The 12,476-nt window shown below is 46.4% G+C and overlaps 1 protein-coding gene across 1 annotated transcript in view; it reads left to right on the top strand.

Annotated features, from left to right (window-relative positions):
• The first annotated feature begins 590 nt into the window (after nt 1-590).
• The window catches only part of ACSL5 (acyl-CoA synthetase long-chain family member 5), a 66,543-nt gene continuing 54,657 nt past the window's right edge, over nt 591-12,476 (top strand). The window contains 2 exon segments of the mRNA XM_006879935.1: nt 591-684; nt 687-728. Of these exon segments, the coding sequence (XP_006879997.1) occupies nt 591-684; nt 687-728 (136 nt within the window).

The following is a 12,476-nucleotide window of genomic DNA, read 5'->3' as shown; positions in this document are numbered from 1 at the left end:
AAGCAGTCTGTTTATTTAAGGACTTGCTGTCCCTGTCATACTTGACTTACTCGTTTGTTTTGTCGTCATGTCAGAACTGCACCGGGGACGGCAAAGGTAGCTGTGAGTGTTGGAGTGAGCTGGACAGAAGGCGAGGGGGAACAGGGTTTGTGACTCTGGACCTGGCTGGCCTCTGGACATTCCCTCCTTCACTGGATGGGCCTCGGGCTGAGGTGGATCAGGCTGGACTTTCCGGTCCTGGGCAGCCAGCAGGGAGGGGATGCCTCTGCCTCTCTGCTCGGAGGAGTCTGCTCCCCCTCAGACGTTTTAGTTCTGGCTTTTGTCGTGGTTTAGAGAGGGCAGAGGCGAGTGGGGCTCAGGCCAACTGGCTTTCCTTGCAGCCCTGAGAAGCTGGGGTTAGAGGCTTTGAACAGGAGCCAGGGCTCTCGGGCGGCTTTTCGCCTCCTGGTCAGATCGCTTCCACTTTCAGTTGTGAAAGAAAAACCAGGAAGTGGAGCCCGTGAGCACGTTAGAAGGGCCAGCTATGGCCTGACTCGCATGGTGCCCAGCAGACAGAGGGAGGGGGCTTGGGACAGGGCCTGTCTGCCCACATGGACTCGCTGAAGCCACCCTGTCCCTGGAAGAGCCAGGAGTGAGGGAAGAGGGCCAGAGCCACGACAGCCACGAGGAGCTCGGAGCCAGGAAGTCCCATTCACTGGAAGCACTGAGAAATGCTGCCGCCTCCCAGGGTAAGGGGACCACATAGAGGGTATTATTTAGTGAGGGGTCTTCTTGGAGCATGGGAGAGGTCCAAGGATGCCTCCAGACCCCCAACTCCAGAGAAACACCTCAGAATCTACAGCTTGCTGTGTTTTGTCAGCACTCAGGTCCTCCCCTCGGGTCACCAAGGAGGGGCAGGGGGCAGCGAGAGTGTGAGATGTGAGTTGGACTCCACCTCCTGCCTCTACTTGGGGAGGTGGACCCCGACATATGTTTTTTTGGGGTGGGGGGGTCAGGCATTGGACCTGGCTTCCCTGCAGTACATTGGGGATTATCTCAGCTTTCACGTTGAACTGCCATGCTTTCTCTTGGTAAGAGCTGAAGGATGGTGTGGTATCTGAATGAAAAGGGTCTGTTTTCAGGGGTAGGGCCCCATTTTCAGTCTGGAGTGAACCTCAGGGACATTCAGGAGGTGAACATGAGGAAGGGACTCAGAATTCACACTTTATAACTTTTTTTTTTTACTTTATAACTTTTGTGAGTATCAAGCTTCTTTTGTCGGCTTGAAGGTAGGAATGAATTTACAGTGGTTGCTCGTAGGTCAATGGTGTTTTGTAATAATAGTTCTTGTTGTGTGCTGTCGAGTCAGAACCAACCCATGGTTGACCCTCCAGTGCGTTTTCAGAGACAGTAAATCACACGGGAGGAGTTTGCCCATCTTTCTCTCACAGAGCAGCTGGTAGATTAGAACTGCATACTGTTGTGTTGACAGTTCCTCACCGTTAAGCCACCAGAGCTCCCTATAGTAAAAGAGGTACAGGATTTTAAAAAGAAACAAATATAAGAGTAGTTCAATACAAATAGAGTGGTTTTGCTCTCTCGCTCTCAATCCATCCTCAGAAGAGTCTTTGTGAAAAAAGCACTGAATTGCTAACCAAAAGGTCAAGTGTTCAAACCCACTGGTCGCTCCACAGGAGAAAAGTGCAACCACTTTAGAAGCCCTACAGCGCAGTTTTACTAATTCCTCTAGGGTCACGATCGGTTTGAAATAGTTTAGCTTCTCTGTCCTGATGCAGAGTTACTCTAAAGTGGTCCCTCCAACAGACGGTGTGTGAGATGACAGGACATAGATCTTGCACAAGACATACAATAAAATCTGTGGTTATTGCTTGGCACAATAGGAGGAATAAAAACTTAAATGAGAGTCATAAATTCAAATACATGTTAAGGAGCCTGGTGGTGTATTGAGTTCTGTGTTAGACTGCTGACTGAAAGGTCAGCAGTTCCAGTCTCCCAGCCGCTCCCTCAGAGGGAGCAACATTAAGCCTCAGAACCCCAGTAGAGGGTCATTGTGAGTCAGAATCAATGTAATAGCCATGTATTTGGTTTAGTTTTGGTTGGTTCATTGGGGTTTTTCAAGTCGATGATATCTAATAAGATGCAGGTGGCAGGAGCTCTGGCAAAGCGCAGAGCAGTCAAACCCCAACTAAATGTATTCCATCTAGTTTTTAAGGAAACATTGTCCAAATCAAATAAGAGAGCGTTCTGGTGGCCTGAAGTCAAAGAGTTGTGCTGCCAATGCAAAGGAAGGCTGTTCAGGTCGGACAGCTGCCCCGCTGGAGAAAGATGGACAGTCTCCTCCCATTTGATTTATTTTATTGTTGTTGTTGTGTGCTGTCGAACTACCTGTGACTCATAGTGATCCTATGTACAACAGCCCTGACCTGAGCCAGTCTCGCCGTCTCTGACACACCTACTCCCATGGCCCCAGTCACTGTATCAATCCGTCTCATCCGAGTTCTTCCTCTCCTGCGCTATCCCTCCACCCTTCCAACAACATTGTCTTTCTTCAAGGACCAGTCCCTCCTGGCCATGGGCCCAAAGTATGTGAGATGGAGCTTCAAAATCCTACTCTCCAAGGAGAAACTTGATTTCACCCTCTCCAAGACAGACTTATTTATTTTCTTGGCAGTCCATGGTAGTATGTTCAAGACTCTTGTCCAGCACCACAACTCAAAGACATCAATTCTTTTGTCACCATTAGTCCTTGTCCTGCTTTCTCATGTATAGACAGCCCCTGAAACCCCACCAGAGGGTCAACTATGGGTCGGTTCTGACTCAACACCAATGAGTTGTGGTTTGTTGAGATCAAACAAGGAGGAGGCCTGGCAGTGCAGTGACCCACTTGTTGGACTGCTAACCCGAGCAGTAGGCAGTTCAAATATACCAGCTACTCCGTGGGAGAAAGAGAGGCAGTTTCCCACATAAAGATCTAATAACCTCAGAATCCCAGCGGAGGGTTGCCATGAGAGGACTTGACAGCACTGAGGTGTTCTATTTGTCAAGATCAGTGTTTCCGCTAAAATTTGGCTGGGTCTTGGCTTAAAATTGTCCACTCTCAGCCTATAAATACACACATACACCACGATATCCATGTCCTCGTGTGTATCTAGGTACCAATCACATAGAGTGGATCACAGGCACCAGAGGGAGGTGAGAGGCTGCAGGAGGAAGGGAAGTTTCAGGTGGAGAGAGGGAAAAAGTTAGCCCTGATACCCCGGCCGATAGGGTGTACCCGTGCATTTAATCAACATAAGTGTAAAAGCAAAGGTTACACCATCTTGTGGTTAAGAAAGTAGGCTGAGAACCATTAAGCAACTTTCCCAGGGTCACAAAGAAAATCATCAAACTGGGATTGTAGCTACAGTCGGTCAGACACTAAAGTCTTGCTATGCCCGCTCACCTGTAGAGTTGGATGTCCCAGAAAATGAAGTTTGTGCCAAGATTTTTCACGCACGATGACCTGGGCAGGCACTGAATTCACACATTTATGACATTTTTTGAGGCTGATATTTTCTTAAAACCTGAAATGTTACAAGTTAGTATTTACTAGACTTCAGGGTTCTAGGGGGCTTTTCCCTCTGGTCTTCACTGAAGTGTTATCAAGGAGATATTGACTTTGGGTTGCGCAGTGGTTAAAGACCTTTGTTGCTAGCCAAAGGGTGGACTTTGTGGGGGAGAGGAGGCAATCTGCTTCCATAATTCACTGCCTTTGGAAACCCTATGTGGCACACATACTCTGTCCTGTAAGATAGGTACGACGTAGAGCTAATTCAACGGCAATGGCTATTCTGTCTGTTCTTTTCAGAAGGAGCTTCCTCGCTTTGAGTCTGAGAAAACAAAGCTAAGAAATGAAGGCCTTAGACACACTGTAAGAAGTCTGTAGCAGGAATTTGAACCCAAAGGCAAACAACGCCTGTTTCTGACGAGTATCCTAAGTGCTCAGAGAGTGGGGATTTGGGAAAAATTGAAATTAAATTAGAAGAAATCTTGACAACCCTCCCATCCATCTCTAGGCAGGGATATTCCAAAACCAGTATTGGCTAAGTTTTTTAGACACTGAGATTGATGTTTCCATTCCTGACCGTGGTGTTGGCGAGCAGAGGGACTGGCTCTCAGGGGAAGGGTACCCAGAGGTGACTGCGGGGCCCGCCAGGTGGGACAGCTTGTGATTGGTAGCTGGGACCAGGTCATGGTCTCAAGCCCTTTCAGAGTTGCTCGCAATAGACCCTTGTGTCTTACTGGCCATTCTGTCCTGAGACTGGTGCATTTCTTCCTGGCTTGGGCTGGAGGGAGGAGGCTGAGTTGGAGCTGAGAAGAACTGTGCTTTCTCCAATGAGAAATCTCAGCAAGGATCTAAGCCTATGCAATTGTCCAACTAGCACACAGGTTGAGGGGCCGTGTTTAAGACCATGATCACCTCTTCTCTTCCGAGATGCCTCATTATAGAACCAACACACAAAATAATTGCTGTCCCATCAATTCCATTGCACTGTGGAGCACACGTGCCTGAGTAGAACAGCTCCACAGGGTTTGCAGTGGCTGGGTTTTCAGAAGTAGGTTACCAGGCCTTTCTTCAGAGGCACCTCTGAACAGATTGGTAGCCTTGTGATAGCCAGGGGTGTCACAGCACGCCACAGGGATTCTCTGTTATTAACAAGGAGACAACGGAGACCAATGGAAGTGGGGAAAGGAAGCTGACCTTCTCTGAGAACTTCATGTGTACTTGACAGTGTACTAAAAGTTCTACTCACAATAACCTTTTCAAGACACAAAATTATCCTGCCCCTTCTTGCATGCCTTTGAGGGAAACTAACCTTCAACAACATTAAGTTACCTGTCCCCAGGGCCACACGCTTGGGAAGGCATAAAGTTGGGGAGAACTAGAGTTGGTGGAAACTCAATAGCCTTGACATTTGTACCCAGGAAATGAGACTAATGGCAATAAAGCATTTGTGTGTACTTTGCATCTGCTGATGACTCCTGACCATTGCTCAGAGCAGGTAGTGGGAGGCTGATTCTGCCACATGCTGGGGCGGGAAGGCTTTGAACACAGCCTCTTGTACCTCCCTATTCTTATCCTGGCATTGGGGACAAGAGATCTAGCACTTTGTTCAGCCTCTTATCTAATCCAGAGACTTCTGATACTAGCTCTCCTTCCAGAAGCCCTGTCAGAATTCACTTGGTCAGCAGAGGTTCGGGGCACCCTTTGGGGAGAGTTTACTGAGACAAAGTTGTCCAGAGGTGGGGGTGCAGCAAGGCTGCTGGACTCTGGTTTGGTGCACAGCAGCAGTTCAAGGTCAGTTGTGTCATGCTGAAGTCCAGTGCGGTTTGTCGTTGCTTGTCTCCACTCTATAGATGACTTAACAACCCCCTTCTGCTATCTTTACAAGCTGAATTGAGGCTTTTTGTGTTTGACTTAGGAAAGTTTCCTAGTAAAGACTGCTCCACTGGCCTCCCAGGGTTCTGTCACATTCGTAAATCAAAATGATTCTAACAAGAGCAGTGTCTACACAGGGTCCTGGTCCCGTCTCTTTCATTTTTTTTTCTTCTTTTTTTTTTCCTCCCTTCCATCTGAAGATGGGCCCTGTGTCTCCCTCAGGAATGCTGTTCTTGTTAAGCGGTATCAAATTGACTCCAAATGACCCTATGAACAAACAATATGATCCTTGACCTATTCCTGTGTCATCCTGAGAATCTCCAGCATGTTCAAGTTCATTATTGCTGTCACTGTCAATCTACCTCCTCCGTTGAGGCCCTTGCTCTCTTTCACTGACCCTCTACTATGAGTGTTTCACACGGTATCAGACAAATGCCCCTCGGTGTCTCTGGTCATACATTCTCTCCCTCCCCACTCGGGGTATTCTCGTCCACTAGCCTCAGTCCATTCAGCCCCCACCCTCCCAGCTGCTCCATCGAATGGCCTTTGTCTTCTCCTGTCCACCCGCTCTCCTCCTTACTCACACTCATCAACTAACTATCCCACACAATGAATCAGCCCATGTGTGTTTTTGTTTTCTTTTGTTTTTAATTGTCATAAATGCACATGCAGCAAAAGCATTTGACATTTTAACATTCTTCCTACCTATAATTAAGTGGTAAATAATTATATTTATCTTACTGTTCATTCAGCACCTTTATCATTCCCTAATGTTTCCATCACCCTTGACAGAAGGTCAGTGTACCCTAAGCATAGCCCCTCTTCAGCTTTCTCCCTCCTTCCTGCCCTTGAAAACGATAATAAACTTTGTCTTTATATGTATTTATGGTGTTGGCTGGGCCCGTAAGTTCGTTGAGAGCAGGACTTGTGTCTTCTAAGTGTTTGTCCCTTAGCATGTGACATGGCAGTGTGTTCGCCATAAGCCCAAGATCTTTACCTGCTTTATTCCCTGTAATTGAGATTGTTCTAGATTAAATTGAAAGTTCAGAGGATAAGGATGTTACGCATCACCCATGCGCTCATCCAGTGAACTGCAAAGCCAGGGCATGTCTCATGGAGCCCACGTCTCAGAATATCTTTGTGGAGCTGGATTCCCATTCCCCAGAGCTTCCAATGTTGAGTGCTCTGCCCGGCACACGATGAAACAAAGCCAAACCCACTGCCATGAAGTCGATTCCAACTCATGGCAACTCCCCATTGGGCCTCCGAGGCTGTAAATATTTACGGGAAAAGGCTGCCCATCTTTGTCTCCAGGAGTGCTTGAGCTGGTGGATTTGAGCCACGAACCTTTAGGTTGGCAGTCTGACACTTAATCCACTCTGCCAGCATATCTCCTTCGGCAGGTGGTAGGTGCTAGAATGTTTAAATACACAGAAGGTGAGAGGCTGCACCTCACTCATGTCAGGCTGCAAATCACACTGTTCTTCCCAGGGCACGAAGTCTCTGACAGAGGGTTTGATAGGTCCTAGAACCCTCCATGCACAGGAGATCACCAGCTCAGTGTGGGAGTGACCTTGGCAGCCTGTCCACTACCACGGACTCACCTCCCTCCTTGCCTTTCTCTGAATGAGGGCCAATAGTGAGCAGAAGGACAAGGTCACTCCCTAACATCTAGTGAACTCTGACTCCTTTATTACAGCCACGGATACGTTCACATAATTGAAAGGTGATGCAACAGGTAAGCACTTTGAAACCGCCCCCTGGCTCTGTGGGAGAAAAGGCCTGGCACGCTGCTCCTGCAAAGACTGTTGTCATTGTGTACTGTCAAGTCAGAACCGACGTGGAGCTGACCCTCCAGCAGGTTTTCAGAGGCATGATTGTCCATCCTTCTCCTGCAGAGCAGCTGGTGGATTCAAACCACTTGCCTTTGGGATTGCAGTGCAGTTTCTTACCACTTGGCCGCCAGAGCGCCCTCCTAGCTCCAGTTTAACTTAGATTGTAAAATTGTAATGAAGATCACAAACTAGCAAGTCCTTTAAGGACAGTCTATCTGGCACACAGGATCAACAAGATTCAAAACACAGTGACGGCACGTAGCAAGCCCTCTGTCTTGGGCACCTTGCTGAATGAAGTAACACTAGAGGGCTCTGCCAGGCTCTGCCAGTGATGCTTACAGCCCGGGTGTGCCTGTGGTCGATCACAGAGAGATCCGTTTAGTCTAGGGAAGCCTCAAGAACCTCAGTCTGCTACCATCGACTGCCCTGCGTGGCCTGTGGAAATGACTGGAACTTCTCCACTTGTTACAACTCTCCTGAGTTGTTACAAACAATTGAGTTGGTTCTGGAGTATTTCCTGGGCGCGTCAGTCTAGATGGACATGACCTGAAGCCTCGAGTTAGTCCTAGGGTCCTTGCTTGGGAGACGATAAATCTGCCAGAGCCTTAGCCTCAGTTTGTAAATTGGACAAGGTCCTGGCAATTGGGTAGGACGAATAAGAGGAAGGAGCATGCATAGTATCGCTTATCTTTTCCTGTTGTTTAACTGCTCAAGCTGAATCTTCACAAGGTGAAATGACTGTTCGGTCACCCATAAGGACACACAGTGGCCAGCAAATCCCTGTGGAGGTGATCAGCCTGGCTGCCCGGGGCCATGCCCCTGGCCTCTGTGCTTCAGGTAGGCACTAGGTCCCCCAAATAAGGGAAGTGCCTGGGCCGGGTGAGGCGGCCCTGCTTGGTGGAGGCCAACGTGAGGCGATGGCCTGAGCATCAAGTCAGCGGTGAGTGGCTGGGATGGGATCTGCAGGCTCCTGGGCAGGCTCTTACATCAGCCTCTCAGCTTCTTGCAGTAAATGTTGAAAGACTGCACTTTGGTAGCCCCCGGGTCCCTTAACTTTACCTTTGGTCTGGTTTTTCTTATCTGCTAGAGAATGAATGAAAAGGGTTTCTCCCAGAGCTGCAGAGCAGGTTGGGTGACTCTGGGGAGAAGCTTTTACACAATGCAGGGGCGTGGCTGGCTGTGGTTTTTGTGGTGAAGAGCTGAATGCTTAGAAATAAACCTGAGGTCTGTCTCTTCTCAGAACTCACATGAAATGCCACCAGCCAAGGCAGTGAGACTTTCTAAATTAGCTGCACGGGAGTCAGACATGGTGTGACAATGAAGATATTAATTGTATTGTTTGCTAAAACAAAAAACCACCAATACCCCATATTCCACTTATTTAAGACTTAGAAAACTTTCAAGTGTTGCCTTCTCAGTAAGATTTCCTCTAACTTCTCTAATTAAACTGTCCCAACCTGTCACATTCCCAGGCATTTTGCCCAGCTTTGTTTTGCTTTAGTGTTGTTGTTGTGTGTGTGTGTGTGTTTTTTTTTTTTTTTTTAAATAAACTTTATCATGTAGGTTTTTGTTTGTTTCTTTTTTGCTCCATAGTATAACTAAGGAGCCCTGGTGATGTGTTCCATACTGAGCTGATAAGCTGGTTGCTGGTTCGAGTCCACCAGTTGCTCTATGGGAGAAAGATGTAAGAAGTCTGTTTGCTTTAACATTTACAGCCTAGGAAATGTATCAGAGAAGACCCCTTGGCAATGAGTTTGCTTTTTTAGCTTATTCGTTCATTTGTGGGTATAGGTAGTACGAGGCCCATGGTATGTTCTGTGAAATAGGACCTTAGGAGATTTGGACCCCACACACACATAGTTTTATATGCAGACAACCTCCATACAATCTGTGGCTAAATCCCTGTAGAGTCTATTATGTTTAAACCTTAAGGGAGGGCCCTGGACAAAACCCAAGAGCCAAGGAGCACTGCAGTCAGGTCTTGCGGGATGTGTGACCTCTGCAGGCAGGAACTGCACAGCTGGGGACTCTGCCACATCTGAGCAGAAGTGCATGGGGATGCGGTGCTAATAGGTGCTCAGGGAGTAGGGTTACATGTGCCAGGAGTGTGACTGTTAGAGGCAGGCAGGAACCTCTCCTGATTGGTGCCACCATGTCTTTGTCATAGGTAGCACCAGGTACCTGGAGCCCAGAGCATCTCAGCCTGGGATTCACCCCAGCCTGGCTGGGTGACCAGTACCCTCAGTGAGGGAAGAGGCAGGTACTGTCCTTCTGGGAATGAGAGGCTGCCAGGCTGTTGGGCAGGTGCATGAAGTCAGGAAGAGAAGAGGCTAGGAAGCTGTGTATGAAATACCCTAGAGCCATGGTCTTCATTTGCTCTGGGAACTGAGTGTGGACTTTGCCTGAAAGCACAGTAAACAATGCATAGCTATACTGTTGTTTGTTGTTATGTGCTGTCCTGTCGCCTGCAGCCCATAGCAACCTATATATAGCAGCTCTGAACCCTGCCCTGTCTCACTAATTCCAACACACCAACCCTCATTGCCCCAGTTACTGTATCAATCCACCTCATCCAGAGTCTTCCTCTTCTGCGCTGTCCCTCCACCTTTCTGAGCATGCTGGCCTTCTCCAAGAACCAGTCTTACCTGGCCGTGTGCCCAAAATAAGTGAGACAGGGCTTCAAAATCCTAGCCTTCAAGGAGAAACTTGGTTTCACCCTCTTCAAGACAGACTTATTTGTTTTCTTGGCAGTCCATGGTATGTTCAAGATTCTTCTCCAGCACCACAATATGAAGGCATCAATTCTTCTTCTGTCATCCTTACTCTTTGTCCAGTCCTCTAATGCATAGTGAGTAATTGTGAAGACCATGGCCTGGATCAGGCACACCTTAGTGTCTAGACTGACATTGTTTTTTTCAATACTCTGGAGAGGTCCCTGACAGCAGATTTTCCCAAAGCAATTTGTCTTTTGATTTCCTGACTGCTGGTGTTAAGAGTGTTGATTGTGGAGCTGAGCAAGCCGTAAATGTGGTTTTTTTTAATTGTATTTTATTAATTTTAATGAATGTTTACAGAGATTTTGGATTTCCATTCATTCATTGTTGCATTTTTCTCCTTGCCCACCACTCCTCCCCCAGTTTGCTCTTCTCTTTGAAAAGTAAAAGAAAAAATGCTTTCATTGGTATGCAATCCCCCCAACCCCCACCCCAGTACACTCCACTATGTAGCCTTCATTCTGGACTCTTGTCATGACCTTAATACCCAATCATATATTGTTTTTAAACTGTTCTCTCCCTCATCTGTTTCAATGCATCATTTATTCAATTTTTCAAAGTCTCACCCCAACCCTGATGTCAGTCCCATTCTACAACAGTGGCACTATGCAATATTTGTCCTTTTGTGACTGAGATACTTCACTCAGCGTAATGTCCTCCAGGGTCACCCTTTTTGAATAATATTGCATGGGTTCCTTGTTTTTCAATGCAAGCTGTAATTGTTAACAACCTCAATCTCTTCTCCATCTATCATGTTGCTGCCAATTGGCCCAGTAGAGAGAATCTTTGTCTTCTTGATGTTGAGTTTCAATCCATATGGAAGCCTATAGTCCCTGTCCTTCTGCAAGAGCTTCAGGTCTTCAGTTACAGCAAACAAGGTGTGTCATCTCGTTGTTGATGAGTTTTCCTCTAATCTTGATGCCACATTTCTCTTCATAAAGCCCTGCTTCCTGGATGATCTGCTCTGCATCTAGACTGAAAAGCTATAGAGATAATGCATCCCTGACACACTCCTTTCTTGATTTTGAAACATGCAGTGTTTCCCTGCTCTGTTCTGAGGATTGCTTCCTATCTGAGTAGAGGTTTTGCATAAGCACAATTAAGGGTCCTGGGATTCCCATTTTCCTCAAGGTTAGCCACAATTTGTTGTGATCCACACAGTCAAATGCCTTTGCAAAGTCAATGAAACACAGATACACATTCTTCTGGTACTCTCTGCTTTCTGTCAAGATCCATCTGACATTGGCAATAATGTCTCTAGTGCCATAACCTCTTCTAAACCCAGCTTATATTTCTTATATTTTTCTGTCAATCTACTGTTCCAGTCATTTCTGGATATTCTTCAGCAGGATTTTGCTAGTGTGTGATATTAGTGATATTGTTCAATAATTTCCACAGTCTGTCGGGTCACTTTTTTTCGGAATGGTAATAAGTATGGATCTCTTCCAGTCACTTGGCCAAGTAGCTGTCCTCCAGATTTCTTGGTACAACTTGGTGAGTACATCCAGGGCACCATCTGTTTGTTGAAATATGTCAATTGGTATTCCATCAGTTCCTGGTACTTTATTTTTTGCCAAGTCCTTCATGGTAGCCTGAACTTCTTCCTTCAATCACCATTGCCTCTTGATCATATGAAATTCTTCTTTGTCAGCCGATTCTTTTTGGTACAATGACTCTGTATACTCTTTCCATTTTATTTTCATGCTTTCTGAATCATTCAGTATTCTTGCCTATAGCATCCTTTAGCACTGCCACTCATGGCATGACTTTTTTTCTTTAGTTCTTTAGCTTAAGAAATGCTGAGTGAGTTTAGCCCTTTTGATCTTCTGACTCCAGCTCCTTGCATATTTCATTGTAATATTTTGCCTTGTCTTCCCGAGCTGCCCTTTGAAACCTTCTATTCAGCTTCTTAACTTCTTTGTTTCTTGCTTTTGCTTTGGCTTCTCAGTGTTCTAGTGTAATATTCAGAGTCTCTTCCAACATCCAATTTGGTCTTTTTTTTCTTCCTTCTTTGTAGTAACCTTTTGCATTCCTTATGAACAATATTCTTGATATCTGCCAACAGCTCTTCTGGTCTATACCATCAAACTATAAACCAACCCATAGTGACCTCACATGTATCAGAGTAGAACTGTGCCCACAGTGTCTTCACTGGCTTATTTTTTAAGAAGTAGACCCCTGGGCCTTTCTTCTGAAGCACTTCTAGGTGGATTTGAAACATTAACTTTTTTTTTATTCATTTTAATGAACATTTGCAGAGATTTTGGATTTTCATTCATTCATTGTTTCACTTTTTTCTTTACCCCCCTCCCCCCAGTTCGCTCCTCTCTTTGAAAAGCAAAAGATAAACGTCTTCGTTAATCTTTTAATAAGCAGCCAACACACATTATTTGTTTATACCAGCCAGGCTTGCTGCCAAAGAGAGTACAACTCCGAGAGGCTGACGGT

This window comes from Elephantulus edwardii, unplaced genomic scaffold (assembly GCF_000299155.1).
Source record: "Elephantulus edwardii isolate Elephantulus edwardi_28Jun2011 unplaced genomic scaffold, EleEdw1.0 scaffold00006, whole genome shotgun sequence".
In the NCBI taxonomy this organism is placed as follows: Eukaryota; Metazoa; Chordata; class Mammalia; order Macroscelidea; family Macroscelididae; genus Elephantulus; species Elephantulus edwardii.
Note: the sequence above shows the minus strand (reverse complement) of the source record. Positions and strands in the feature narration are given on the sequence as shown.